Source organism: Nansenia antarctica (assembly GCF_963989245.1).
Source record: "Nansenia antarctica genome assembly, chromosome: 5".
In the NCBI taxonomy this organism is placed as follows: Eukaryota; Metazoa; Chordata; class Actinopteri; order Argentiniformes; family Microstomatidae; genus Nansenia; species Nansenia antarctica.
In genome coordinates this window covers 21,109,334-21,136,234 of record NC_137690.1, presented here as the reverse complement: position 1 = coordinate 21,136,234, position 26,901 = coordinate 21,109,334, and the positions used below count along the sequence as shown (strand labels likewise).

At 42.5% G+C, this 26,901-nt stretch overlaps 1 protein-coding gene across 2 annotated transcripts; it reads right to left on the bottom strand.

Annotated features, from left to right (window-relative positions):
* Positions 1 to 446: 446 nt before the first annotated feature.
* On the bottom strand, positions 447 to 25,659 carry LOC308159263 (anthrax toxin receptor 1-like). 2 transcript variants are annotated; one of them, XM_080533018.1, is made up of 18 exons: positions 24,811 to 25,659; positions 21,635 to 21,706; positions 21,408 to 21,479; positions 20,530 to 20,611; positions 20,320 to 20,353; positions 20,078 to 20,157; positions 19,236 to 19,304; positions 18,760 to 18,840; positions 17,459 to 17,519; positions 16,641 to 16,739; positions 13,297 to 13,366; positions 13,078 to 13,156; positions 12,688 to 12,783; positions 9,665 to 9,706; positions 7,844 to 7,939; positions 7,491 to 7,658; positions 6,640 to 6,720; positions 447 to 1,853 (listed from the first exon to the last, which is right to left on the bottom strand). In XM_080533018.1, exons 1-18 carry the CDS (start codon positions 24,987 to 24,989, stop codon positions 1,437 to 1,439), a joined length of 1,878 nt encoding a protein of 625 aa, XP_080389144.1. In that variant the 5' UTR covers positions 24,990 to 25,659; the 3' UTR covers positions 447 to 1,436. The 2 variants fall into 2 exon arrangements, with proteins under 2 accessions (XP_080389144.1, XP_080389145.1); XM_080533019.1 differs by lacking the exon at positions 24,811 to 25,659 and adding an exon at positions 24,693 to 24,751.
* Between the last annotated feature and the right edge of the window lie 1,242 nt (positions 25,660 to 26,901).

Sequence of the window (26,901 nt, the reverse complement as noted above, 5' to 3'; positions counted from 1 at the left end):
CACCCATTCATTCACAAACCAATGGTGGCAAGCTACCATGCAAGGTGCTGGCCCGCTCATTGGGAGGAATTTAGGGTTCATTGTCTTGCCCAAGGACACCTCGACATGTGGCTAGCCGGGGTTCGAACCGCCGATCTCCCGAACCTTCCAATCATTAGACGCCGGCTTTACCTCTCTACCAGCTGCCCCAAGACTTTCATAGACTGCCCATAGCTTTGCTATCAGTGTTTTATGTTACAGTATTATGCCCTGATTCCAGTATTTACAATGATTAGGTGCGTGCTATGGTCTTTTATTGGTTGGGAAGAGAATAGGTAATACGGTAAAGATTGCGATTGACCACATGATGCGATTGAACCACATTGATGTAAGCATCTCAGATATTGCTGACTCATATGGACACATTTACTGTTATTTATTCACAATGAAGCTTTCTTTCACCCCAACAATCATACAAACATGAGCTAATACTGAACAATACTAAAGCATACAGAGTTAAATATTTATACAGCACATACTGTATGTATAACATTGGAGAAATGCTATGAACTCAACTAATTAACACAAGTGTAATGCCTTGAACATCATCACATGAATTACCATATTGCTTAAGCCCCTGGAACTCAATGCTATAACATTTATTACTTTAGACCAAATCATCCTCCTGGTTACGTGATAAACCTGAATTATACAAACATGTCCTCCATTTGACAATCATTGCAAAATACTGCAGAGTGATTTGCATGACCTGGATTCTTAAGTGATTCATTACCAAAGGTTTACATTTTCTTTAGTCACAAACATGTTGTTGTTATTATATCAGATATACATTGTTTCAGTTACTCAGCTAACCTCTTAAGTAATTTCCTTAAAAGGGAGGACTCCTTTCTCTGCTAGTAATCTATCAATCTGTGAGACACAAACATAAGACGCAGAACCTCCACCTCATTCATTTTTGGTTGGAGACATTTCACAATTTCTTATGAGACCACACAACTTAACCCTCTCTCAAGAGCCTCCAGTCATACTATAAAAGAGGCAACAATCCAACAACTGGCTTTGTTTTGTCACAACCATTCTTCTGTTGGTTGTTGGAGGGAAAAGGAGCCTGTGGTAGCCATCATGGCCATGCCAAGGTAACAGTGTTTTTGTGCATACCTGGCCATTATGTTTGAGGCGAGCTGTCAGGAAAAGTCTGTGTAACTTCACACACAATGTCATTGCATTGTTGTGCTAGATGTATACATAAGTCACTGTAGACAAATAGCTGAAAACAAGTGTGGCTCCTTGTCTCCACCACACAGAGGTGTCTCAGTTGGTTAGTTGTGGTGTGAGCCACACAGAGATCCTGGCTGGCAGCTGAAGACAGGGGACAATCAGACATCTGTGATTCCTGTTGAGCCCTGTGTCCCTCTCTCCCAGTCACCGCTGTGGCTTTACAGGGAGGGGCGTGGGGGTGGACGCGCAGGGGGTGGGGCTCGTCCAGGGGGCGGTGCCTGTGGGGGAGGAGGGAGGGAGCCTGTCGGGGATGCAGAGGGTGGAGACATAGGCGGAGGGGGTATATACAGAGCGGTTGGAGGAAGAGCTCGAGTCGGAGGAGGGGTGTATGGTGGGGGTGTGATGGGAGGAGTGGTGGCAAGAGGAGGAGGTGTTGGGGGGAGTGGTGGCAGTGTGGAGGTAGAGAATGGGGAGGGGGAAGATGGAAGACTGCTGGGGGGGGGTGGGAGCAGGCCCTGGGGAGGTGGTGGACTGCAGCCTCTGGGAGGGTTGTAGATGGGCGATGAGTGTTGGTTGTAGGGTGGGTAGCGAGGAGGAGGATTGGACTTGGCCCGGGTGAAGTTCATGCAACGGCCCTGAAATACAAGAGGGAGGTGAGATATGAGAGGGGTGAAGAATGCTTCTGAACTAACAGAATAATACACATTCATTTATAACATGAAGATAATTATTATATTGGATAGGGTTGTAATTGTTGTGAGTATGCAATTGTTTTGTTCTGTTGTATTGATTGTCCTGTTCTTATGTGCAGAGGGGGCTATTGGGGGATGAATAAAGTTGATCTAATCTAATTGTGAAACTGTATTTCAAATAAGGCAGTGAGACCCCTTGTCTGTGAGACATTCACAATATATCACAACCTATCCTGTCTTATTGCGTTGATTCAACACACAATTTATTTATTTGTCAGTTGAGCTGGTCAGGTTATTTAGCTAAAGGCATAAAAATGTCTCTTGCTTCTTATTCAAATTCAACGGACTGATTGCTACACCAGATGTTCCTATAGTATGACAACCAACTTTTCAGGAGGCTAGTGTTCTGCAGTGTCTGGCGTCTACACTTCCATTTTGTATGACTCGGTTGTTTACATTTTGGGAAACCAGTACACATGCTGTGATTTTGAGTCATATTTCATGTCTGCATAGTGTCAGTAACAATATTGTGTATTCAAACACTTATGTATCGAAGGCATCTAAATCAATCTGCCACCAGTCTCATCCCTATAATATAAACTGAGGACAGAGGGTTATTGGGAGACCATCATGACCCAGCAGCAGCAGCTGCAGCAGCAGCAGCAGCATAAAGCCACTGTGGAACAACCCATGTGAAGCAGGCTGTGAGTGGGCTGATGGGGCAGGTCATGAGGGGCTATTGGGGGATGAATAAAGTTGATCTAATCTAATTGTGAAACTGTATTTCAAATAAGGCAGACCATCATGGGTCATCATGGGTCAGACCATCATGACCCAGCAGCAGCAGCTGCAGCAGCAGCAGCAGCATAAAGCCACTGTGGAACAACCCATGTGAAGCAGGCTGTGAGTGGGCTGATGGGGCAGGTCATGAGGGGCTCTGTCATGCCAGATTTAGTCCGCCTGCCAATAAGTATCCTAGGGTGATGTAATCATATCTTTCAAACACTGTTGCTATACCGACGTGCATTCCGCACATTCCTGGACTGATGGGCCAAATAGTGTATCACCCTAGGACACATATTGGCAGGTGGACTAAATCCGGCATGACACCCTCTGGTACAAGCCTTCACTAACTCTGCTTCAGGGATTCCTGAGATGGAACTAGTAAGTACATTCTGTTGCCCTTTGAATTTTCAGAACAGCACATTGAAAAAATAAATGAAAATACAAGAATATATATATATATATAATATTGTATACGTGTATGCTTTTTAGGCTCCTTTGGATACCCCTCATACCGATACCCCTTTTAAAAAACGTGTCAAATAAATAAATTAATTCATTAATTCATTCAACATACGAGGCAAAAAGACAAAGAATGCTTAAACATTTTAACTCCATCTTTCCGGGCAGTTCGGCCTTTTAGCACTTTATTTTGTATGATGGCAGTCACACATGGACAAGTGGCAGTCAGTGTTTGTGTATGTTAGAGACGAGTAAGAAAGATGTAGGCTAGGCCTAATTTATTGTTTGTTTCATTGTTCACAACCAGCAACAACAAAGTGAATGAATAAAAAACATAATTCCTGCTTTTTGCCTTTATAATGGTATTTTTTCTTCAGTTAACACAGATATCATGATGTATCGTTGATGACTTGACAATGTATCGAATATCGCATCGCTATATCGTGATACCATCGGTATTGGGGCGCAAAATATCATAAGGTTATTGTATCGTGAGTTACCCACCCCTAATGTGAACTGTGACCCGGCATTAAACATGTGGGGTTTTAGTTAGAAGTATGTTGTGAGAGAAATCTATGCACCGCACAGCCGGCAACGGTAGGCAGGGCAAGTAAAAATGTAGATGGGGCAAGTAGATTTGAGAAGCACTCAAGGAAGTAGGAAAAGGAAGTAGGAAAAAGGAAAGTAGGAAGTAGGAAAAAACCTTAATGTCGAACCCTGTAAAAGTCTTTAAAAAATATTTCAGAATAAAAGTCCCCCAAAAATATTTCAGAATAAAAGTCCCCTCAAAGATATTTCTGAATAAATGTCCCCCCAAAAATATTTCAGAATAAAAGTCCCCAAAAATATTTCTGAATAAATGTCCCCCCCAAAATATTTCAGAATAAAAGTCCCCCCAAAAATATTTCTGAATAAAAGTCCCCCAAAAAATATTTCAGAATAAAAGTCCCCGAAAAAATATTTCAGAATAAAAGTCCCCCCAACAATATTTCTGAATAAAAGTCCCCCCCAAAATATTGCTGAATAAAAGTCTGATTTTTTTAAATTTCAGAATAAAAGTCCCCCCAAAAATATTTCAAAATAAAAGTCCTGTTATTCGAGGCTTCTACTGTATGTAATATATATGGTATCTACTGTATGTAATATCTATGGTATCTACTGTATGTAATATCTATGGTATCTACTGTATGTAATATCTATGTAGCATGTTATCTATGTAGCATGTAGCATGTTATCTATTTAAAATGTGACAATGTCAAAGGAAATGCAAGGTTGTGGATTCTAAATGGTAGAGGACCTGCATTTCACTGCCACTGAATAATAACACGTCCATTGATACTTTGCGCTCCGTGCCAGATAGTGGTACCACTGTGCCAGATAGTGCTACCAATGTGTTAACGTTTCAAGTGGGGTCATGGAATCGTACATATGTTATTCATATCTTGCTGTAAGTTCTATGGTATCCCACTTGAAGTTGTAGGTAAATGTTCCATTGGTTTATTATATGTTAATTTGGTAATTATATTATGAATCTACTCTTCCGATTAATGAGACAACAGAAAATATATTTTAATAAGTAAAATGCATAGTTTAATATTATCAGTATGTATAGCATAATGATACTGCTGGCTGCTCTGTAGCCTCTTTTCTAAATAGTACATCAGTCTTCACATAGATACAATAGATATCTATAGTCCTTCCTTAAAAAGGTAAATTTTCATCATTGAGTTCAGCGTGTGGGATATTTCAAAGACAGATGAATCTTAAAAAACAAACTATGAAGACCAAATGTTCCTTAAATGTGAATAACTGATGGGGGGGGGGGGGGGGGGATACTGATGCAATCTTTTGTGTGTGGCACATTGTTTTCATAATGCCATTAATCAAAAACACTACAACCAAGTCAATAGAGACCCAATAAAAGAGCAACAGACACGAAACAGTCTCAGTTCTCTAGCCACTAACCCACTCAAAGCATTAGGTAGAGGGGTACTGGCTTGATGAGGCCATTATGTCTTGGGGAGGGGACTTTTTGATTATGCTCCAAATTCTCTCCCTCCCAGTGCTGTGTTGATTTGGGGGAAACTATAAAAGCTGTGCCTCAACTTGAGATCTTAATTGTAACCAGAGCGGTGTTTACTGAAAATCATCAAGAAAACTGCAGCAGTCTCTGCCTAGCTTCCAATGAGGCTTCACTCAGTCCTACTCTTAATTATAGACTGTTTGGTGCTTAAATCACTAATTTAATGTGTGAAAACTCATTAGCACAGAGTCTATTAGCAACACTTATGATGACTGTACAGTAGCTATTATGTGCCATCATGTACTGTTATGGATTCAGAGCTCTGCACAAATGTGTTTGTGTCTCTCTCTACCAATTAGTGGTGTTGGATACAGGTCAACCGAGCTACAGTGTGTAGAAATACATCAGACTGTATAAAAAGGCTTTTTGGTGTTAATGTGTGTAGTCTCTGTCCCAGGCCTTTCATGGGCCCACATCAGACCCTAGTGCTTCCCTTCTCCCTGCTGGGTGTCATCTCCTCAAATGATCAATGCATTGCACAATAAACCTCATGGCTTTGTATACATGTAAACAGAAAAACAAATCAACTACATTGCACAACATACTGTGACTTCTCTACAGTCATGCATATGCAGTAAGTACGATTGATGGGTGAATGATTTGTTCGATCCCATCCCTCAAGAACTGAATGATTTGTTCGATCCCATCCCTCAAGAACTGACGAGAACTTTGCTGACAGGGCATTTTCTTTCTGGCTTGAACAGCTAGAGACAAATTCAGACTGATTTTGAAATTCAGACACATTCCTCCACCCCTTGACCACAGCTCTCAACACTGTCTTCCAAATCCTCACAGACTTTGAACAGAGGAGGTCAAACAGTCACACCAGAGATTAAGGTTTGGGGTGGGGGGTACCTTTGCGTTTTCAGAATGACTTCAGCAGACTTGAGTGAATTCTTTAAATTGGGCCTAGTCTCTGCAGTCTGCGTGTCAGCTCACCACACGTCTTCCCAGCAGCCTCTCTTTCTGTGCGTACTTTATTGCTAACAGCTGTACATTTTCGCTATATTTTCTGTTGCTTCAAAATGTACTACTGCCAACCGCTATGTAAAGCCTGATACATGGCGTCACCAAATAAAAACCCAGACTTGGTTTATAGAGAAGGAGTGGGTGCTGGCCTACATAGTACGTATCTGCATTAATGGACTACCTCTTTGCAAATGCAACAAGTAAAAATGTTAACACTTAAAACTCCCTTGGATTTCATAATTCCCTTTTAAAATATACCTACTTTTAAAATCTTGTATCTTAATAGTTTGGAGCCACAACCTTTTGTCTGACAGACTTAAATATGGCACTTAACATGTGTGATAATTTAACTGTATATGATATGTTTTTAAGATTGAGAATGCTTGTAACAGGGAATCATATTTGTAATTTATTTTGCCTGGCTCTCCTTACCTTGTCACCTGGGTATGGTCTCATCACAGACACACGGTCATAGCCCTTCCTCAGCAGAATCCACAGAGCATCCAGCTTACCCTAGAGCAGCACAACAGTTTCATTAGATTACTGAAAAAAACCGAACCCTCAGCAGGGGTTACATAAAACCTCAGACCACTGCTTTATTCTCCGATGCGTGCCCATGCCTTATTTCACCAATAAGGGCATTTGATTACTGATGTGAAACCCCAATTCACAGATAAAACATTTGACCTACATCATGAAATTATCCCCTTCAAAGCCATAGCCTGAAGAAAGGGTGTTTGCTCATTTTGAATTTTGAAATCCTCCAGCCATTAAGAGGTTGGGGAGGGGGGGCAGAAACAAAAAGAATCTGTTTTTCTTCACAAAACTGCTGGCTCTGCAGGACTTGTCCCCTGGAGGTCAGTCCAGCATGTATCTGGTTTCTATTAGTGGTCCCCTGCTGACTGCGAAGACGTATAGAACAATACCTTTAACCCACTTCTGGCTCTGGAAGCAGGGTCTCTATGCAAGTGGTTACCTAATGACAATTACTTCAACAAGTTACATAATATCCCATATGAAACATAAGCCTACAGAATCAACTCCAACACATAACTGATGCATTTTCAATGCATTTCTTCTGTCTACCCATGGCCACTTGACAAAAAGAGATGGCTGGAGAACTGCTGGAAATGCATTTGAACTCGTTGAACTTGTTGACGTAGCATTCCAACTGCACATGATAATGTCTGGCATAGCTGTCTAGTGGATAAAGGCGGAGAATATACATCATATCTGGCTACAGAAGCTCAGTTTCCTATTGTTTCTGGTGTGGTGTAGAATACCTTGATAGGTGAGTACCACTTGCGTGGGCCCGGGGGCTTGCGCATGCCGTTGTTGAGTATGCGAGTGGGGGGCTGTTCATACTCCTGCTCAGGCATCTTCACCCTGGCGTTCTTAGCCTTCTCCAGCTTGGCCCCCTCCTCTGTGGATCCTTTCTCACCCCAGCGCACCTGAGGAATAACAACCAGAGGTTTGCACACCCTGTATAGTTTCATTCAGCCTGGCAGATTCCTGCAGCCAGATCAACCACTAAGTGTGTACTTGGTTGTTTGCCAGGCTTAGAGGAGGGCATGCAGCATAGCAGTGTGAATCAGAGCTGGTTTAAGTTTCAATCTAGTGCTCCAGGAAAGCTCACCTCCATCCTTTTGATACCACCCACCCCTCGTCCCCCATAGTAGGAGGCATCAACCGTAGGCCACTTCTTCTTGGGGACCCCATCTTCCTCCTCATCCTGGGATAGTGGGACAGAGACAGTGTAAAGAGAGGTGTAAATCTTGCACAAAGCTTCATACAGCTAATCAAAGTTCAGGGCTGATCCAGGCCGTGGCCTGCTGGTGCACATCCTCTTCCCATCATACCGTGCCCATTCTCAATCTAACATCACAGCAGGTCCTGTGTATGATTTCCTTTTTCCATCCCAGTCAGACTCCAGTCCCCATCTCTCCCTCCCCATCCATAGCGTGCGTCAGATCAAGGAAGTGATCTGGCCACTGGCCCACTTTCTCATGTTACAGCTCTTTAATAGGCCCAGTTTCACTCAGACTAATCAGACTACGCAGACTAATCTAATCCATCAGAGCACGCCACACCAGAGAGGAGGCAGCCATAACAACAGGCTGACGCCATCGCTCACTTCGTCACAGAGGCTGACAATGGGTTCAAGACCTTCAGAGAGAAGAGGCCAAAAAGAACCTCCTATGAGTTCTAATTTAATATACAGTAGGAATAGTGAAGATGCGTGACAAAAACAGGGTGTTTCACTCTTACTTAGGAAATTAAATTAATTATGAAGGAATTAAGTGATCTTGAGATCGAGATGAAAACACCTATTCAATGGTACAGTAGTGTCCTGCACACCTATCAGTTCAGACACCAAGCACGTTGTGCCATTCCTTTTTGTCTGGCCCTTTATTCCCTCCTGACTTTACAGCCATAGTGTTGGTCTGTATCAATGTGATTGCTGCTAATAGAGCACTTAAAAGACATCAAGTGGAATAACAGGTTTGAACAAACAAGAACAGTATTGAAACATGTATTAAACGAGTAAGAGCAGTAAAAAGGAACAAATAATATCATAAAATTAGTACAATTGGACTTGGTCTGAACTCTGTTGACATTTGACATCTGTTGAGATCTGGAGTAATTTACACTCACTGAACACTTTATTAGGTACGCCTGTACACCATCTCATTCATTCAGGTGGTGTAAAGGTGTGGGGAATGTTTTCTTGGCACACTTTGGGCCTGTTAATACCAATCAATCATCACTTGAATGCCACAGCCTATTTGAGTATTGTTGCTGACCATGTGCATCCCTTCATGGCCACAATGTACTAATCTTCTAATGGCTACTTCCAACATGATAATGCATCATGTTACAAAGCAAAAATAATCTCAAACTGGTTTCATGATCATGATAATGAGTTCAGTGTTCTTCAGTGGCCTTCCCAGTCACCTGATCTGAATCCATGAAAGTGCACCTGAAACATCTACAGGAATTGTGTGATTCCTGTCATGTCATCATGGACCAGAACCTCAAAGGAATGTTTCATCTTGTGGAATCAGTGCCACCAAGAATTGAGGCTGCTTTGAGACCAAAGGGAGGCCCTACCCAGTATTACCGTAGTGTAGTATAGTGTTCCTAATAAAGTGTTCTGTGGGGGTATGTTTCTGTTGTTATGCCACAGTCGTTTCACTATTTCATTGTGTTTCTCCAGTGGACAGTGAATAACATGTAATTCATAGACTAAAATATATTACTTTACCTAAAAAAACATTTGTATTATATTTAGTATGCTTCCATTAAACTAGCAACCATATTGTTGATTGCTAGATGTTTCTACTCTTCCAGAGACATACAGTAGTTAATTGTCTTCTGTCACAGATGTGAACATTAAGTGGGAAAGACTGACAGTGTGAACCCACTGCAACAATAATAGACATAAACAATTTCTTACCGAACTGTCTTCCACTACTGGTGGTGGTGGTGCATGGATTATCTAGAGAGGAGAGAGGGGGGGGGGCAGTGGGGGGGAAGAGAGAGAGAGATGTGAGGGGGAGGTATATTACACTTACACACATGAAGAAATGTTTTTTTTTCAATCTACATGTCACAGTAATGTGTTCAATGTGTGCCTAAAACTGGGTTACACAAAACCATATGGCTGAGGAATTGTTTTCCCCTTTTTTCTTCTATTTAAAAGGGTGCTGAACTGACCTAGAAATCTGCCGTCCAGATTGCTTAACCTGGTTGTTGTTGGTTTGGTGGGGATAGGGGGAAGACTAATGACACACTAGTAAGCTCCACCCTGATTTTTTTTCTTTGTTTTGGAACAAAGATGAAGTCTGAGGACATCTGTGTAAAACGAGCTCCAGGAAAAGGACACCTTAAAAAGGTTCACTAGCATGTGGGGATTTAACTGTCAGCTCTTCCTGTGTTGTTTTAGCAAAGCCCTGTGATCATTGTTTTATATCAGAATACTTCTCTCTTATTATCTAAATAATAGACAGAATACTAGACATCAGAATAATACTGTATAAATCATGATTAAGGTGAGACACTCACAGTACAGTTACTGTAAATCCAAGCTTCAACTGTGTTCATAGCTAACATGATGCTTGGCTAAGCTGTAGGCACTGTACATCCTCTTTGGAAAAGGTCACTGCCAGGCGAATGAATATTCATCATTTGAAATTAGACTTATTTTCCTCTGTGCTTCTCCAAGGGTTGGAATCCAAGCTCCTTTCCCATGGCAACTGTGCATTGCTTTCCTAAATAGTGTTGGGCAGAGATTTCTAGTGAAAATAACTGACGTGAATTCAAAAGGTAGGGAGAGAAAGTCATGATGTAAAAGCTGACATCTTTTCCTGCTTTTTGCCAATTTTTCTGTTTCCAAACTTGTAAAAACAGATTTGTTGGGGACGTTACCCTCTTCAATTCCATGGAAGAGACCAAAGCAGTCAGATCAATTTCGTGAAGCCTATTCAGTTCCTGATAGTTACTGTAGCATGATCGAATGGACAGGAGGATCAGGTGACCAATATCTGCATTCAAGGAATTTGATCTTTGGTTATGAAGATGTGATTGTGTAACCAACTTCACATAATATCATCTGGATGATGTAGAAAACGTCCTTCTCCTCTCTTAAACCTCCCCCTTCTCTCACAGGATGTCTTTCCATAAAGGCTTACATTCCTTCTCTTTCTATCATTTCATCTTGTAACATCATTATGTCACAGAAATTCTGATATCCTTGACCAATATTGTCCTCAATCATCTGTAAAGTCCTCAATCATCTGTAAAGTGCATCAGCATTGTCACACACAGCATTTTAAATTGAATATTGTTTTGAGTATTGTTTCATTTTGTTTTGAGTATTGTTGGATTTTGTTTTGAGTATTGTTTTTCAAAAAGTGTGTCAGCTAATATGCACAAATATCTTTCCTAACCGACCTTACCGACAATTGCTGCCTTTGTACAAACCTCCAGAGAGTAGTAGAGGAGCATGTTGCCCTTGGCCTCCAGAGAGTAGTAGAGGAGCATGTTGCCCTTGGTCTCCAGAGAGTAGTAGAGGAGCATGTTGCCCTTGGTCTCCAGAGAGTAGTAGAGGAGCATGTTGCCCTTGACCTCCAGAGAGTAGTAGAGGAGCATGTTGCCCTTGGTCTCCAGAGAGTAGTAGAGGAGCATGTTGCCCTTGACCTCCAGAGAGTAGTAGAGGAGCATGTTGCCCTTGGTCTCCAGAGAGTAGTAGAGGAGCATGTTGCCCTTGACCTCCAGAGAGTAGTAGAGGAGCATGTTGCCCTTGACCTCCAGAGAGTAGTAGAGGAGCATGTTGCCCTTGACCTCCAGAGAGTAGTAGTGGAGCATGTTGCCCTTGACCTCCAGAGAGTAGTAGAGGAGCATGTTGCCCTTGGCCTCCAGAGAGTAGTAGAGGAGCATGTTGCCCTTGACCTCCAGAGAGTAGTAGAGGAGAATGTTGCCCTTGACCTCCAGAGAGTAGTAGAGGAGCATGTTGCCCTTGGTCTCCAGCTAGTAGTAGAGGAGCATGTTGCCCTTGGTCTCCAGAGAGTAGTAGAGGAGCATGTTGCCCTTGACCTCCAGAGAGTAGTAGAGGAGCATGTTGCCCTTGGTCTCCAGAGAGTAGTAGAGGAGCATGTTGCCCTTGACCTCCAGCTAGTAGTAGAGGAGCATGTTGCCCTTGATCTCCAGAGAGTAGTAGAGGAGCATGTTGCCCTTGGTCTCCAGAGAGTAGTAGAGGAGCATGTTGCCCTTGACCTCCAGAGAGTAGTAGAGGAGCATGTTGCCCTTGGTCTCCAAACATTACTTCAACAGAGGAACTAATTACTTTAACACACCTTTACCACCTGTCAACATGCAATACCACTGCTTATTCACACAAACAGAATGGCTCCTTTAAAAAAACACCCCTAGAAACATATTATGTCACTAACTAACTGTAAATATGCAAAGTCTGTAAGTGTCTTGTTGCTCGGAGTGCTAACTGTGTATGACTTTTATTTATTTTAATGCAGTATTGTTTTTGTTTCAGTCTGCAAATGTATTGTGTGTTTTTTGTTGTTATGTGTGGACCCCAGAAAGAGAAGCTGCTGCAATTGCAACAGCTAATGGGGATCCTAATAAACTGAATTAAACTGAATATAACCCTCTCACCATAGGAATGTGGCTTGGGAATGCTAAGTATGCCTTGTTCAAAGAAGACATTACCCCATATCATCTGTGTGCAAAGCCACTGCATACCAGGAGTATACACTATCTATTATATATTTTTAAAGCAATTAGGATTCAAAACAGTAACTCTGAGTATAGATTTAAGTTGTACATTGTCGTTTGTAGAAAAGGATTACTCTGGACAGACACCATAGCCAAGATATTAAATATGATAGACATGTGATACCTTCACTTCAGATGAAAACGTGGCCTGTGTTAGTGTACATGACTCCTGTTTTGAGGGGAACTCACCACAGTGCAGCAAAGAGGCCAGAACCACCAGAGTAGAGCTAAGACCAGGAGCAGCATCAGGATGAGCAGGGCGATGGCCAGGATGGTCCCATCAGACTGGGACACAAAGAGGAACAGGGATGTAGCACAGTCTCACCTGGTCTAGTTCTAATAGTGCTAAGCCAAGTAAACTGAGTAATGTTTCAAACATGCTTGCCATAATGTGGTCATTGTACATCTCAATGTAAAGTGAAATTAAATATATGTGTGAACGTCTCTATCAGGAAGTAACAGAGCTTTTGTCATTCTTTAAGAAAAAGTCACCGCCCAGATATAGTCATGTGATTCTTTGGTGGGGATATGAATAGCCCAGTGTTAAGGTGCAGAGTTTGAAAGCCTCATCTGACTCACACAGCCCACAGTAGCAATGGTGACAGAACTGGTGATGAAACTGAGACCATCATTCATGCTGACATAGAGGTTGGCTGTCCTGGAACACAAAGACATGGTCAAGTGTTACTGATGTGTGGATGAGGGATGAGGGAGGGGGAGTGAGGAGGGTGGAAAGATGGAGAGTGAGAGTGAAATTAAGTCCTGTCATTCATTCAGTCATTGTACTACTGTACTTACATTCCCTCATCTTGGAGAATGGGTGCAGGACAGAGAAGATATGTATCTTCTACAATCAACGGCTTCACCACTAGAGGAGTAGAGGAGAAAGCAGGGTTACACAAACCATTCCAGTTCTGTACTGTAACCCATGGTGTGATGTCCAGATCAAATTCCTGTTTCAGACAACAGGAACCATTAACCTGTTTTGATAGTGGAGCGGCTGTTTTGGAGCGCAAATACTAGTTTCAAACGAGTCTGAATTTCATTGACCGGTGAGCATTAAATGACATAATCTAATTGGATTATTGATTTTGGGCAGTGACATGACAAACTGATGACAACAGTAAGTGGTGATGTCATATCTCTGATAGTAATTCAATTAACAGACCAACAGAACATAGTAAAATAGTGCTTGAGGAAAAGGGTTTGCTAACCCTAGTCTAGACGAGTACACCCAAGACAAACACAACGGTTTAAAAAAGCCTTTGTTTGTGAGGAGAGTCCACATTCTCCCTGGGTCAAACTTGCTCTTTGGAAAACAGATCCAGCGAGCGTCGTCGCCCAAGGCTGCCTGTTTATCCTGGCTCAGGGTGAACATACCCCAGCACTGAGGAAATCAACATGAGCACTCGTCAGTGGATGCTTCTCTCCAGAAACACCATACAGGGTGGAGGGGAGGGAGGGAGGGAGGGAGGGGAGGGAGGGAGGGAGGGAGGGGAGGGAGGGAGGGGAGGGAGGGGAGGGGGGAGGGAGGGAGGGAGGGAGGGAGGGGAGGGAGGGAGGGAGGGAGGGAGGGGAGGGAGGGAGGGAGGGGAGGGAGGGAGGGAGGGAGGGGAGGGAGGGAGGGAGGGAGGGAGGGAGGGGAGGGAGGGAGGGAGGGAGGGAGGGAGGGGAGGGAGGGAGGGAGGGAGGGAGGGAGGGGAGGGAGGGGAGGGGAGGGGAGGGAGGGAGGGGAGGGAGGGGAGGGAGGGAGGGGAGGGGAGGGAGGGAGGGGAGGGAGGGGAGGGAGGGAGGGGAGGGGAGGGAGGGAGGGAGGGGGGGAGGGGAGGGAGGGGAGGGAGGGAGGGAGGGGAGGGAGGGGAGGGAGGGAGGGGAGGGAGGGAGGGGGGGAGGGGAGGGAGGGGAGGGAGGGAGGGGAGGGAGGGAGGGGAGGGAAAGAGAGCAGGGTGCAAGAGGGGATCAATACTACTGCCTGCCAAACAGTGCTCAGGGCCAACTCAAACTCAGACAGAGCCAGATATCCCACTCAGGGTTCACCTCGGCGTCGGTCACCCACCTTGAACTCTGCATGGACTTACACAAACAAATGGGATGTGGGCCTCTGTGAGCCTCCTCTAGAAGGCTGACTGACAGCACAGGCTTCAGCGAAGAGATGTCAGGGCTCAAATGTCAAGAGTGCCCGTGTTTCCACTGTTTAATACCATAGAGCTCAAGATACTTCATCTCACAAAACTTTATAGCTTTGTTTACTCTCTGCACAGTTCTGACTTTTAAGAGCAGACATGCGCCCTGGGTCTACGCTTACTCAATGAATCACTGACCTTGTTGATCAAAGACCCTGCCTCTCAGAGGGACTAACCATTATGTATCCTCAGACATGGCACGCTCAGGGTCAATGCCATTCAGATGGTAGGAAATTCAGGGCTCATGTTTTGAGCTGAAAAAATGCCCATGATGGAAGAAGATAAAGTTGCAAATCCATTTCAATCCCTGAATGGATCGCAATTGAAATGAAGCCAATCCCATGTCTGTCAAGTAAGATTCTAAAGTATTATCGTCACCATTATCTGTTGATGTTCATTCTTGAAATATCATGCTCACTCGAGCCTCCCTTGCAACATCTGTCACCAAAAGGATGAAACGCTCAGGACATTTTCTCCACTGCCAAAGCTCAGAATGGCCTGTATTTGCTAGTGCTTTTCCTGGAGACATACTCAGACATTCATTCAGCTGCTGAACACATGTAGCTACACATTGCCTCTTTCCTATGAGGGCCAGAGCCATTTGGAGGGTGGGGGTGGAATATTGACACTCGGCAAGAAGTAAGGGAGAGGGAACCACGGGGCAGGGTGAACAGAAAACACTCATTCCACAGTGGCCCAATTGTGTCCCTTTATAGGTGGCCACTGGAGCATTTGAATTAGATGAGCTGGGTTGACATGCTCCACTGGATGGTGAGTAAACAGATGTTTGACGGTAGGAAGAGGAGAAGGAAGTCTATGGAAAGGGTTGTGGGAGGGACACAAGGAGGCAATCTTTCCTAATTGTTTCCATGTCTTCCACTGGTCTGTGGGGAGCTTAATCACGCACAAACTATTAACATTCTAGGTCATCTTAAACCATCCTCAGTCAAAATGGGAGTAGAAAAGACATTTGTGGTGCCTGGCCATACTACAAAAGTTACATAACAAAGTAATATCGAAGACAGCTGACTGTGCTGACAGTATCTGTTCTCAGGTTCAATTTTGGATTAGATCATTTGTGGTCAAAAGAGTTTTAGATGTCCCTTCAGAATAGATCTACACTGCACTTCCTACATCTTTGATATCTTAATTAAACCAGTAACAGCGAGAACCCCAAAGTCATACAATGTCAAAAGCAGTCATCAATTCAACTACCACTAAAAACCTACCAGTAGCTTAAAAGGGACACTAACTTTGCATCAGTGTCTTTGTGGCCGCATCCTCAGTCCTAACATTTCATCAGTTACTTAAGGGTATAGACCACCACTTCCAGGGTAAACATCACAGCTCTCCCCTTAGGCTCAGACTGCCAGACTTGTTTGTGCCATTGCATGGCATTTTTCCTTTTGGTTAGTAATTAGAGCAGGGCCTCCCACTGCTAGATGGTGGCATGCATCAGAGGGGGTGGGTCTCACACATCCATTAGGCCACTTGTAAAGACCACGGGGGGAACTTGGATGTGCCTCAAGGACTTTTCCCCTCACTGCCTTATGTGTGGCACTGTTTTCTCTTCATCTTCTGTCTCTAGCCCTTTCTCAGGCTGTTAAAGCAAAATGCTCCCTTTAAAAAACTAAAACCAACAACACCAAGAACAAATGGCATAGGCACTCTTTGCTGAGGTCTTGAATGGCACTTGACTTTTGCGAGGCTTTGTGAGACGTCAATGTAAACTTATTTTTTACTGCTTCTAACTCATAACACACAAGGTCTGTAACATTCCAGCTGTGTTTGGAGCTGCAGTAATTATGCATGTGTATGTTCAATCAAATGTTGTTCATCAGGAGGGGATTTAAATATGGTAATACTATACCCATTGTGAGTGGGTATTATCTCAACATGGAAGTTAACAATAAATGAATACAGCATCCCTGTCTACTCGTTTTCAGATGTTCAACTTACTCTTGGTGAGTGTGCCGTTGATTCGGAAACTGCACAGGACCTTCTCAACATTCCGAGCATGTAGGAAGCCATTTCCTCTCACCACAACCTGAAAGGTCTCTGGAAGGAGAGAGGAGGAACACAACAGCAAGTGAGAGGGCTTGTAGCCAGCCACCATGTAAAACTCAATGGACAAGTATGGTTGTCCCATCACATATAATAGCAGTTCAAGCTAACATCCAAGTCTGTCATCTCAGCATCTGACATTCTAGATTCGGCCAACAACACACTCCTTGAAAACCACCATGCCCTGACCATAGTGGTTATTGAAAAGAAATATCTCAGCTGGATGCTTTGAGAAGAGAGATCCTGTGGTCAACAAGACTTCAACTGGAGTTGTCCAGACATGTGGATATAGAGGCCCCTTTGGAGCCAAGACCACATAACCCAGAAAACATGAAGTGTAAATACTTCCTTTTACACTGAGGAAAGTGGTTGGTTGTAAGACTGTAGAACGGACAATGACTCAGCAGCATTACACAGCAAAAAGAGTCCTGAGTCTACAGTCTAAAAAAAAGAGTACAGTCTACTGGGACCAGGACAGGGTTAAATAATTCTTGACAAATTAAGCTGCTGCTACTGTGTGTGGGTTATTTACTGCACACCAGGCCCCTGGACCTGGCCATGGCCCAGCCAAGACAGTGTGTGTCTTCACTTCCTGCAGCCAACAGAAGGGGGGGGCTTTAGAGAGCTTTAGAGGTGATTTAGTGACGACCTAAGAGGCCTGGGAGGATGAATGGGGAGGCCATTCAGGCCAGAGGTTCATAAACTTGACTTACCTCCTGCACAGATACTGGAGGGCTCAGCTGCAAGGATCTCAATACAGGACTTCTTCAGGATCTGAGAGATGCAGGGGAGAGGGGTCATGGATGAGAGTATGGAACTCCAAAAGGTCATGATCTGAAACTACTGTGGCCATTCTCACAGTACTATAATAATACAAATAATAATGCATTTTATTTGTATTGCACCTAAAAACATAACAAGTTAAAAACAAAACAACCTAAAAACATAATAAGTTAAAAACATAGTAAAAAAAACAAACAACTGTATACATACAGTACTGTACTTTCCTAATATATGTATGTATACCTGTATGCATAACTATGTTGTATTGTTGAGAGTGTTATATTATACTTCCTCTACTCTTTATGCCTGTCATTTCATTAACAGCATCAAACATCCTGTAAACTGTGAGCCTCTGATAGTAGTTTGTTTGCAGGGGAAACTTTTGGAGGAAGAAATCATTGTAATGCAGTAAATGGATGAGAAATGGTATCAAACTCGTGTTTAATACCATTCCTCATTCCATTCTATGCATTAAAATGAGCCCGTCCTCTACCTCCACCAGCCTCCACTGCATGTTTTATATTTCCTGTTTTTGTCTCTGTGCCCTTCTCTCTCCATGTGCTCTGAGCGTCCTATACCCCTACTGTTCAGGAAAGTATGCGCTGTATGGCTGAAGATTGGACTGATTTACGACACACTGCCCTGCTTCCTTGAATCTGAGCCAATAGCTTTCAGCGTGCTGTTAATCGGCACCAGATCAGTCAGCTGGTCTGACCACTGTATCCCAGCTACAGAAACCAAGTTCCCCACTGGCTACAGTGACCTTTTCATGACAACTCTTTTAATCCCTCATCTTTTTCATTCAGCCGAGCGGATACAAATAGAAGTCAATACCTTTGAGGAGGAAGCTAAAGATACAGTGCTCATTCTTTGATCGTGTTTGGATAGACTCCAGTAGCTCGGATCAAACGCAGGCAAGTCAGAGTCACAGCAGGTTTTCCTGGAATACTGTCCCTGGTGAGTCTTGAGGGATGGAATATTTCTGTTTATTGTTCTCTCATCCTATTTTCTCTTATTTCATGTGCACTATTTGATCAATGTGTTAATAGTTTGAAAGAAGTGGTGAGGTAAATGATATGAGTTCCATGAAGAACCATTTCCTCTGAGCCTCCAAGACAGGTTAGCTATAATCTGATTAGCAAACCCCTCTCTGGATGAATAGTACAGTTAGTGAAGGATGCATATTAAAGATACTGTTTGGACATTCCATGTGTAAATAGTAAGGTCTTACCGAATCAATGACCCCCTGCAGGGCCTCAAAGCCATCGTTCACTGGGAAGACATGGTCCTTACTATCAGCAATCTTGGCCAGCTGAGAGAAATGAATTAGTACATTTGGGTATAATAAAATGATGAAGATACAATATGGATCACAAAACCTCACAATTGTTAAGTTTACTTAAGTTAAGTTAACATTTTTGTCAAAACATAAAATCTTTTTGATACACATTGCAAAATAAAATGAAATAGAAGTCTAATTTGTCTAATTGATTGTCTGTTTGGAAACAGTTTGATACACCATGCCAAATCAGAGCACACAGTCAAACACACACACACACACACACACACACACACACACACACACACTCACACTCACACTCACACTCACACTCACACTCACACTCACACTCACACTCACACTCACACTCTCACACACACACACACACACACACACACACACACACACACACACACACACACACACACCTGTGTCTCATTGAAGTCCTTCACCCCAACACAGTACACTGAGGCACCCAGACTCCGGGAGCGGTTGGCCTGTCAGGTATTCACAGATGAGATCAAAAACAGGAAAGACTCTTAAGGCACATGGAATCAATTACAGCACTGCATAGCATGGGGTCAACCAAAACACATTCACTCATTCACTGGGTTAGCTGCTCTGAACACTGAAGCCAAGATTGGACAAATGACTATGAGATTAGACAGATATTAGCTTCTTATTGACTAATAATAGTATAATGTCATTGCTAAAAATCACAATAAATTGAAGAAACATGTACTTCAGAGCCCAACAGAGACCTAGCTTCTAAAAAAAGACCCTACAGAGCTGACCTGACAATATCATTCATATGAGTGATGGCATGAAGCCTAATACATTATGAGGCACACTGTTCAAGGTAAGTCATTCTTTCCTCACAATTTTTCAAAGCTACTGAGAGAGATATTTGCGCATGTGTCCCAGCCAGGGCACTCAAGGCTGATTAAACAGCCGAGCCTTTGCACTCTTCCACCTGCAATCCCAGCCCAGTCTGGGGGGATAAATCACTGGTCTCTGTTGCAGATGTGTGGCAAATAACTGGGCCTGTTTCATTCATGGGGCAGATGGGAGATATAAATCTGACAGACACTTTGACCACCTTTTCCTTCACTAAAAAGAGAGGATCAAAGTGCTCCTGATGTGATGTATATGATGGTGATGTTTGATCTATGCCAACAGATCCCCATCTCTCTGTTTACAATTTGTCCCTCTCTTCTCTCAATCTTCTCTTTTGTTCTCTCCCTGTCTTTCTAAGCCTGTGTCTTCTTACCTCTCTCTCAGCATAATAGAAGAGGTCCTCGTGCAGCTCTCCATCTGTAAGAGCTATGATAACACTGGCAGTGCGGTAGCCTATCAACAGACAACAAACACAGAACTTTCAATCAGGGCTTTAATGCTGCTAAGAGCTTTGCTTTAAAGCTAGAACACCAACAGTCAGATGTGCGAAACAAGACAAGTTATGTAGGACTTTCTGCAGGAAACTCTAAAAAGTACTATCATTGAACTACACACCTTCAGAGTTTCCATAGTATATCTGCTCACTGGCCTGTAAAAAAAGAGGAATTGGATTGAAACTTGATACAGACTAAACCTGCTCTGTGAATAAAGTAACTCTTCCATACTGACACAGGTGCCATTTTGGCTCTGAACCATGGTCTTTGTTCTTGAGCCAGAATGGAGATAGTTTCCAGCTCAAAGCTCAGCTAAGAGCAGACAGCTCACCCTCTGGATGCCCTCATGCATAAAGGTGTCTCCTCCTGGAAGTACTCTCTCAAGCTCCTCCAGGCCTTTCTGAATGTGCTCCCTGAGCAAACATAATACATAGAGAGAGCAAGTCACATTCCTGATGTGTCTGACTCTGTACAGCCCCAAGTTGAAACTCAAACCGTGGGCACAGAATAGTCCTGCCTAGCTGACCATGATTGTGAATCACATTACTTCACAAAAAATGTAACCATGCACTGACATCTATAGATTATTTTGTTTGTGAAGAATGTCATTTACGAGGCACAGCCTTCTCCCTAGGCCTAGTCTCACGTGATCAGGTGTTCTACCTCTCTAAACTGACCATATACAGTATATACGTAGTACCGGTATATAAAATGACAAAGACTATAACAACTCAAACGAAGACTGTCATAATATATTATATATTGAGAAGGCATCCCCTTTCAAGGAGTGAGATTTATGTGTCCTAGAGATTTGAAAAATGAAACTTGTAAATGAGTCTTGTGTGAAATGAGATAGCAGGAAGACCATAAACATTGAAAAGATGTTTGTGGCTATGTTGAAACTGTGCCTGAGGAAATAGTAGAGACATTTGCAAGGAAATATATATTGAGAACCACATGTTGAAGTCTATTGCCAGATTGACAGCAATGTCAGTTAAACCCAGTCTGTTGAGAGAGTATCGTGCTGTCTCTTATTGGTAACAGAAGTGAATCATAAAGTACCCTGTATGTGTCTAGATTCTGACCCTGGTGTTTGATAAGCAGTTCAGTATCTATGCTCAATATGGACTGCTCCTTCCTGATGGCAAAAAAAAACCTGTCGTCGAAATACCTGACATAACTGTGCTGGGGGCAAGAGTGTCCACTCACCTGTCTTCTGTAAGACGCATCAGTATCCTTCCCTCTGTGGAGAACACAATGAAGGACATGCGCAGCTGTGGACTGAAATGGACAGAAATGAACAAATCTCAGACAGCTTGTTGTTTTATCAAACACCTAATTTACACTTAATCTCTAATAAATCTGTGGTATAGGATATACAGTTATGTACAATGTATTTGCCATTCATAACACAGTGACATACTTTTCTTTCTTACCTTGTGAACTTTTGAGCCAGATGTTCCACAAAGTGATATATTTCATTCCAGTGGTGTTGCACACTCCCAGATCTACAAAGAATGAGAAATATCTTCATAAGAGAGTGAGATCTGGATGGGTCATGGCCAGTGTACTGTTTCTAGAAATGATCTTGAATGTCAATATCTGCAGCCGAGGCAATCATAAGTAAACCCAGACATAATCTTATCCAATTACACATAATAAAAACTACCCTGAGTTTATATTCTATGTTTCACTCTACATCCACACCTTTTCCCATCGACTGTACCACTATTTGTTGAGATGCCTTGACATGGATGTGTACAGTTTCTCAAGCTGTCTGCCTCTCTACTGCAGAGACACCACTGTCTGTTGTTTCCACTTGCCTGAAGAGGAGAGCATTGCTTCTGGCGTACTCACACCATTAGAGCATGGAACCAGCTTGGCTCGATAGCAACAGTGCAACATTTCATCCTGACTGATTAGATAGCTGCCATTCTCAGACAGCTCAAATGATGTCATGCTGTTGAGTGCAGTGACATAATTTTCCTCACATTACTGTCAACGTCTTTATAATGCACCAGTAATGATCTCAATGTTATTGCAGTCAGGTAAATGATGAATCATTATCCCAAATTCCTGAGTGGTTCAGTATTTACAATTACAATTAACACATCACCACTTATCCTACTCATAGCTGACACAATGAGGCCCAGACTGTTTGTTTTCATGTCATAATATGGATTTTTCTCAATTCATCACTGAACGCTATGGTTTAAACCTCACTGTCCTTAACTTGATTGAGTTCATAAGTGTTTATGTTTCGTTAATGGTTATATTTCACCCAGTGAACTCTAACCCTAATAATTGTTCCTAGCATAATGTTCTCACCATATATGGGAATGGAGGATAAAGGGATATAGGGTTCAGGGAGTGGGAAATTCAGCAATGTAGTTATGGAAATCAAGGAAAAATGGCATAGAAAAGAGGTAGTCGTGGGTCAATCCTTCTTACAGATTAGTTACAGTAATAGATATCTACTCTTATCTTTTTAGGTATTTATGTTTGTCATTTAACTTCTGCTCATATTTCCCTGCTCTCCCCATCTCCTTCTCACAGCATTTCTCAAAACACCTTTTTTTCCATTGTTACCAAGATACGAGTCCCAGAACAGACAGAGGAGCCAAAAGGCTGAAACGTTGGAACATCTGGACCTAATGGGGAAAGGGTTCTGCAGACACAGAGAAGAGAAAGAGAGAAGACAAAGAAAGACTAGATCAGACAGAGTGCAGAGAGACAGTTCAGGGGAGAAACATCAGGTCTGGACTGGAGCAGTTGAGGAGAACAGAGGAATGAAGAGAATGAAGAGAAGCAGAGGAATGGCAAATACCCAGAGCGACATAAAACACTGTGCATCAATATCTAGAATGGAGTTGCATTCATATTTATATGATAGGAAAAGCATAGCACACAGAGTTCACACTCTCTACATCAGTCTTTTGGATCCTACACTTCCAGATCTCTGCTGAATGTCCACTAAGCTAAGTACTGTGCCACCACAGAAATGTCTGCCTGGAGTTGGTATTCTGATGTAGGGCAAATGGAAAATCCATCTCCTTCCATGAGCAAGAAACAGAGGAGGGGGGGGAAAGGGAGACAGACGTGAGAGCAAAAAGCAGTAGGCCTAATCCATTCATCCACATTAAACACATTATCAGGCAGACATTAACGTAATAATTGTGATTGTAAAGTATTGCAGTCAAGAGGGTAGCCACATGGACCAGATGGAGCTCGATTTGTCTATTCAATAATTAGGTCTTTCTCTTTCACAGTCTGGTTGCTATGATGGAGACCTACTGTAGGTAGAGGTGACTGAGAAAGTCTTCCTAAACTAGTAAACGTCATACAGGAATATACATCAGGTATTGGATTGTGGTTGGACTGCTAAGCACGAGTCTTAAGTCATGAACCAGATGTATACAAATTTATCACTGAGAATCAGTTCAAAGATAACAGAGAATGAAAATAATTAAAGTATGTTTTTTCACTTTTTCCACATGTGTCACAATTACAAACAGTGTGGATATCATGCTTCCAGATTAATGTACTTGGACAGGTAAACATTGCTCTTGAGATTAGTTTTAAAGATGCTGATGTAAGTGTTTCCCCATGTGTGCCACCTACCCCAAATGGAGCAGTCAAGTCTGTTTGCAATTAGTTTCTATGCCCAAATGTAGTAAGGCATCAATGGCGAAAACATAAAATCGTGTGACTGTTCAAATAGTGTTCAGCCTGTACAACTGCTTCTGGGGTTTATTATGTAAATCTGCCACTATTCACCAGTAATCTTGAGTGTACATGTCTACTAAGTGTAGCCTAAGGCCTTTAAATGAGATCATCTGTTCACTCCTCCCATACCTGCCCAAATGGGACATTTGTTTAATTCAATTGCCGTTTACCTATAATCACAAGAGTTGGACCCACTGCTTGATCAAAATGTTTGTTCTGTATGTTCTGTTTTGTGGCAGGATGATTAAATAAATTATTTTAACCAATAACAAATTAATGTCTAAGTAATCAGAAAAACAAATTGTATACTTAAATCTGTTACATGTATTATTATTTGTCATTATAACTTCTGATCTAAACGTGACCAGTTAGACACGATAACAAATGAGTTACGTCATGCTGCTCCAGGGGGCGTGGTAATAACAATTCCATTCCTGTAAGTATCAATAATTGACATCATGACAGCCTTTGACATAATTGAGACTGGAATTAGCAGATATGACAGCCATGATAGAAGCCAATGGGCCTGTGCAGACCACCAACCACTGTCTTCTCCTGTACCTAAACACTATTCAACAGGTAAAATCAACTAGCAAGTGTCTTCGATTGCTGACGTTGTTTAAGTTGCTCAGGTATTGATGCCAAACACGATGGAATAGAATGTCAACTGGCATGATATCCTTTCAACCATATTCCAGCAACTATAATCAACTCTCTGAAATCGAACAACTGGTTGCACTGATGCTGGTTACTGGTTCTGTCTCATACCCTTACTGTTGAAGTTCACTGGTTCTGCATGGTGACCCCAGCAACCATCACAGTTCAGTTCCCCGACAGATGCTTGCCCCAAGTGAGCGTGACAGGTAGAAGAGAATGACAAACTCACTTGTCCAAAACGAAGTAGAGGTCAAAGCCCCCGAAGCAGGATGATCTAGCTTGTCCCCTGTCCTGGTTCGGCCCTGTGTTACCAGCTGCTAGCACCACCAGCACAGCTCCAAATACCACTGGTAAACATGAACCTTTGCACCCACATAAAGACATTATTCCAGTTGGGGAAAAGCTCATTCAGATGGAAGGATGAATATTGTAAAACCACCTTGAAAAAAACTATTTGAGAAAAACACTTTTCCTTATTGCTGTACTTTCCTCCGGTCTTCTTCAGCATTGAAAAGAGAAGGTATCCAAAAGGTAGCAGTGTGTCTGTGTGATGGTTGCTGTGGGAAGAGCAGATGCTGTGGATCCAATCTGTCTCAATTGAGTCAGGAGACTCTCATCAATGGGTCAGAGACAGGCATAGATTGCGCATGCAGTGAGCCGCTAGTCTCCCCCTGTTGCCCCAGTCTTATTGTTAGTGAGTAGGGCAGAGTACGTGTATCCAGAGAGCTCCACAGAAAACTATGTCATTGTGTCAAACTTACATTCAGACTCCTACAACTCGTTTTTTTTTCTTCTTTTTTTCTTTTACAAGGAGAAGGAGGTAATGAAGACAATGAAGTGGAGACCTCCTTATTTCTCCACTTCTACTGCCATCTGGTGGTGATATGATTACTGACCAGGACCTCCTCAGAACCCGAATGCCGAACCAGAAAAGTGCCCTTATCTTTTTGTTAAGATAAAAAGACCAGACCAATGACCAAAGCAAACAATTCCGGGAAAGAGTTGTATTGCATGTTTAACTTCTCATCATGATTTCACAACGTAGGCAACACATTGTATTCACTCAACCTAGACTTTAAAAAACACCCACACCTGAAAAATGTGATCATTGTTGTTGATCATTTTACTGGCAGTAAACTTTAATCACTTTCCCACAGTGAAAAAGTACATAAAGTGTGATCATTCTTCTTAAACATGTTATATTCACAGTTATAATCTAGTTAAAATAACTAGAAGTGATAAATCATGTACTATGTGCTCATTTAAATAATATGTGACTGAGGTCAGTTGAGAACAATAGGAAGGTCACGCAAAGCCAAAAGAGAGGTTCTGTTTTTGAGCGACAAGAAGACAAGCTCCTGACTAAAAGAACGTTTTATGATTCAAACTGCCTGTAAATTACTTATTTTTACCTATGTGCTAACAACCATTTTATACCTACTGTTATGATATTCTATTTTTCTGTACTGATTTTATACTTTCATAACTAATGATTAATGATAAGTCTATTCTTCTATACTATATGTTAACTTGTTAATCGAATCCTAAACTCATAGGACTGTGTTCAAATGTTTTCACAAGCTATTCACATGCCACTGATAAGGACACACTGCTCTGCTCACACAAGTACGGATATCACCATGACAACGGGAGGCCAGAAGGAGATAACACACAGTACACTCTCGCACCCACACAGAAGAGGAGTTGAAGGCCACGCTAACTAGAACACTTGCTCGCAGCTGCCACAGATTTTATGCTGACAACTAAAAAACTACCAGATAGGGGGGGGGAAGGACAGCCCAGCCCCAAATGTTAAATCAAATGGATAAAGGACTATGTACGAAGGCGAGAGGGACTCTTGCTTGGTGGAGCTTCTGCAGTTAACTTGTTGACGGCTAGCTGATACGGGCCTGCAGAGGTGAAACTAGATGGGACCACTTTTCCATGGAAATGAACTATTATTGCTTGCTGATGTGCTTAAATAAATATTATTTTAATGAACAGTTCAGTAGTGGTGCCTAATATTTGATTGGATCATATTATCTTAAGAAGTGATATCAAGGACGTCTCGTTGAGAATGAACTCGCTTGTAAGTGACGACTCAATTAAATCGATTCTGGAGAAGTTGATCCCCTACAGTAACAACAAACTTCCACAGAACTAATCTGATATGGAGGGTCAGCCTTCAGTATATGCTCCTAGACTGTGGAACACCCTACCTGAGAGCCTGAGATTGTCCAAAACTCTGGAAATATTTAAGCGAGACCTCAAAACCTACTTATTCAATCTCGCCTTCTGAAACTAGGGAGAAAGTTGGCAA

Coding starts and splice junctions, on each gene's coding strand:
- LOC308159263 (XM_080533018.1), bottom strand. CDS start 24,989: ATGAGCTTTTCCCCAACTGGAATAATGTCTTTATGTGGGTGCAAAGGT. Junction 20,158..20,319: donor ATACTATGGAAACTCTGAAG/GTGTGTAGTTCA, acceptor GTCTGTTGATAG/GCTACCGCACTGCCAGTGTT. Junction 13,157..13,296: donor ATTCTCCAAGATGAGGGAAT/GTAAGTACAGTA, acceptor TTTGTGTTCCAG/GACAGCCAACCTCTATGTCA.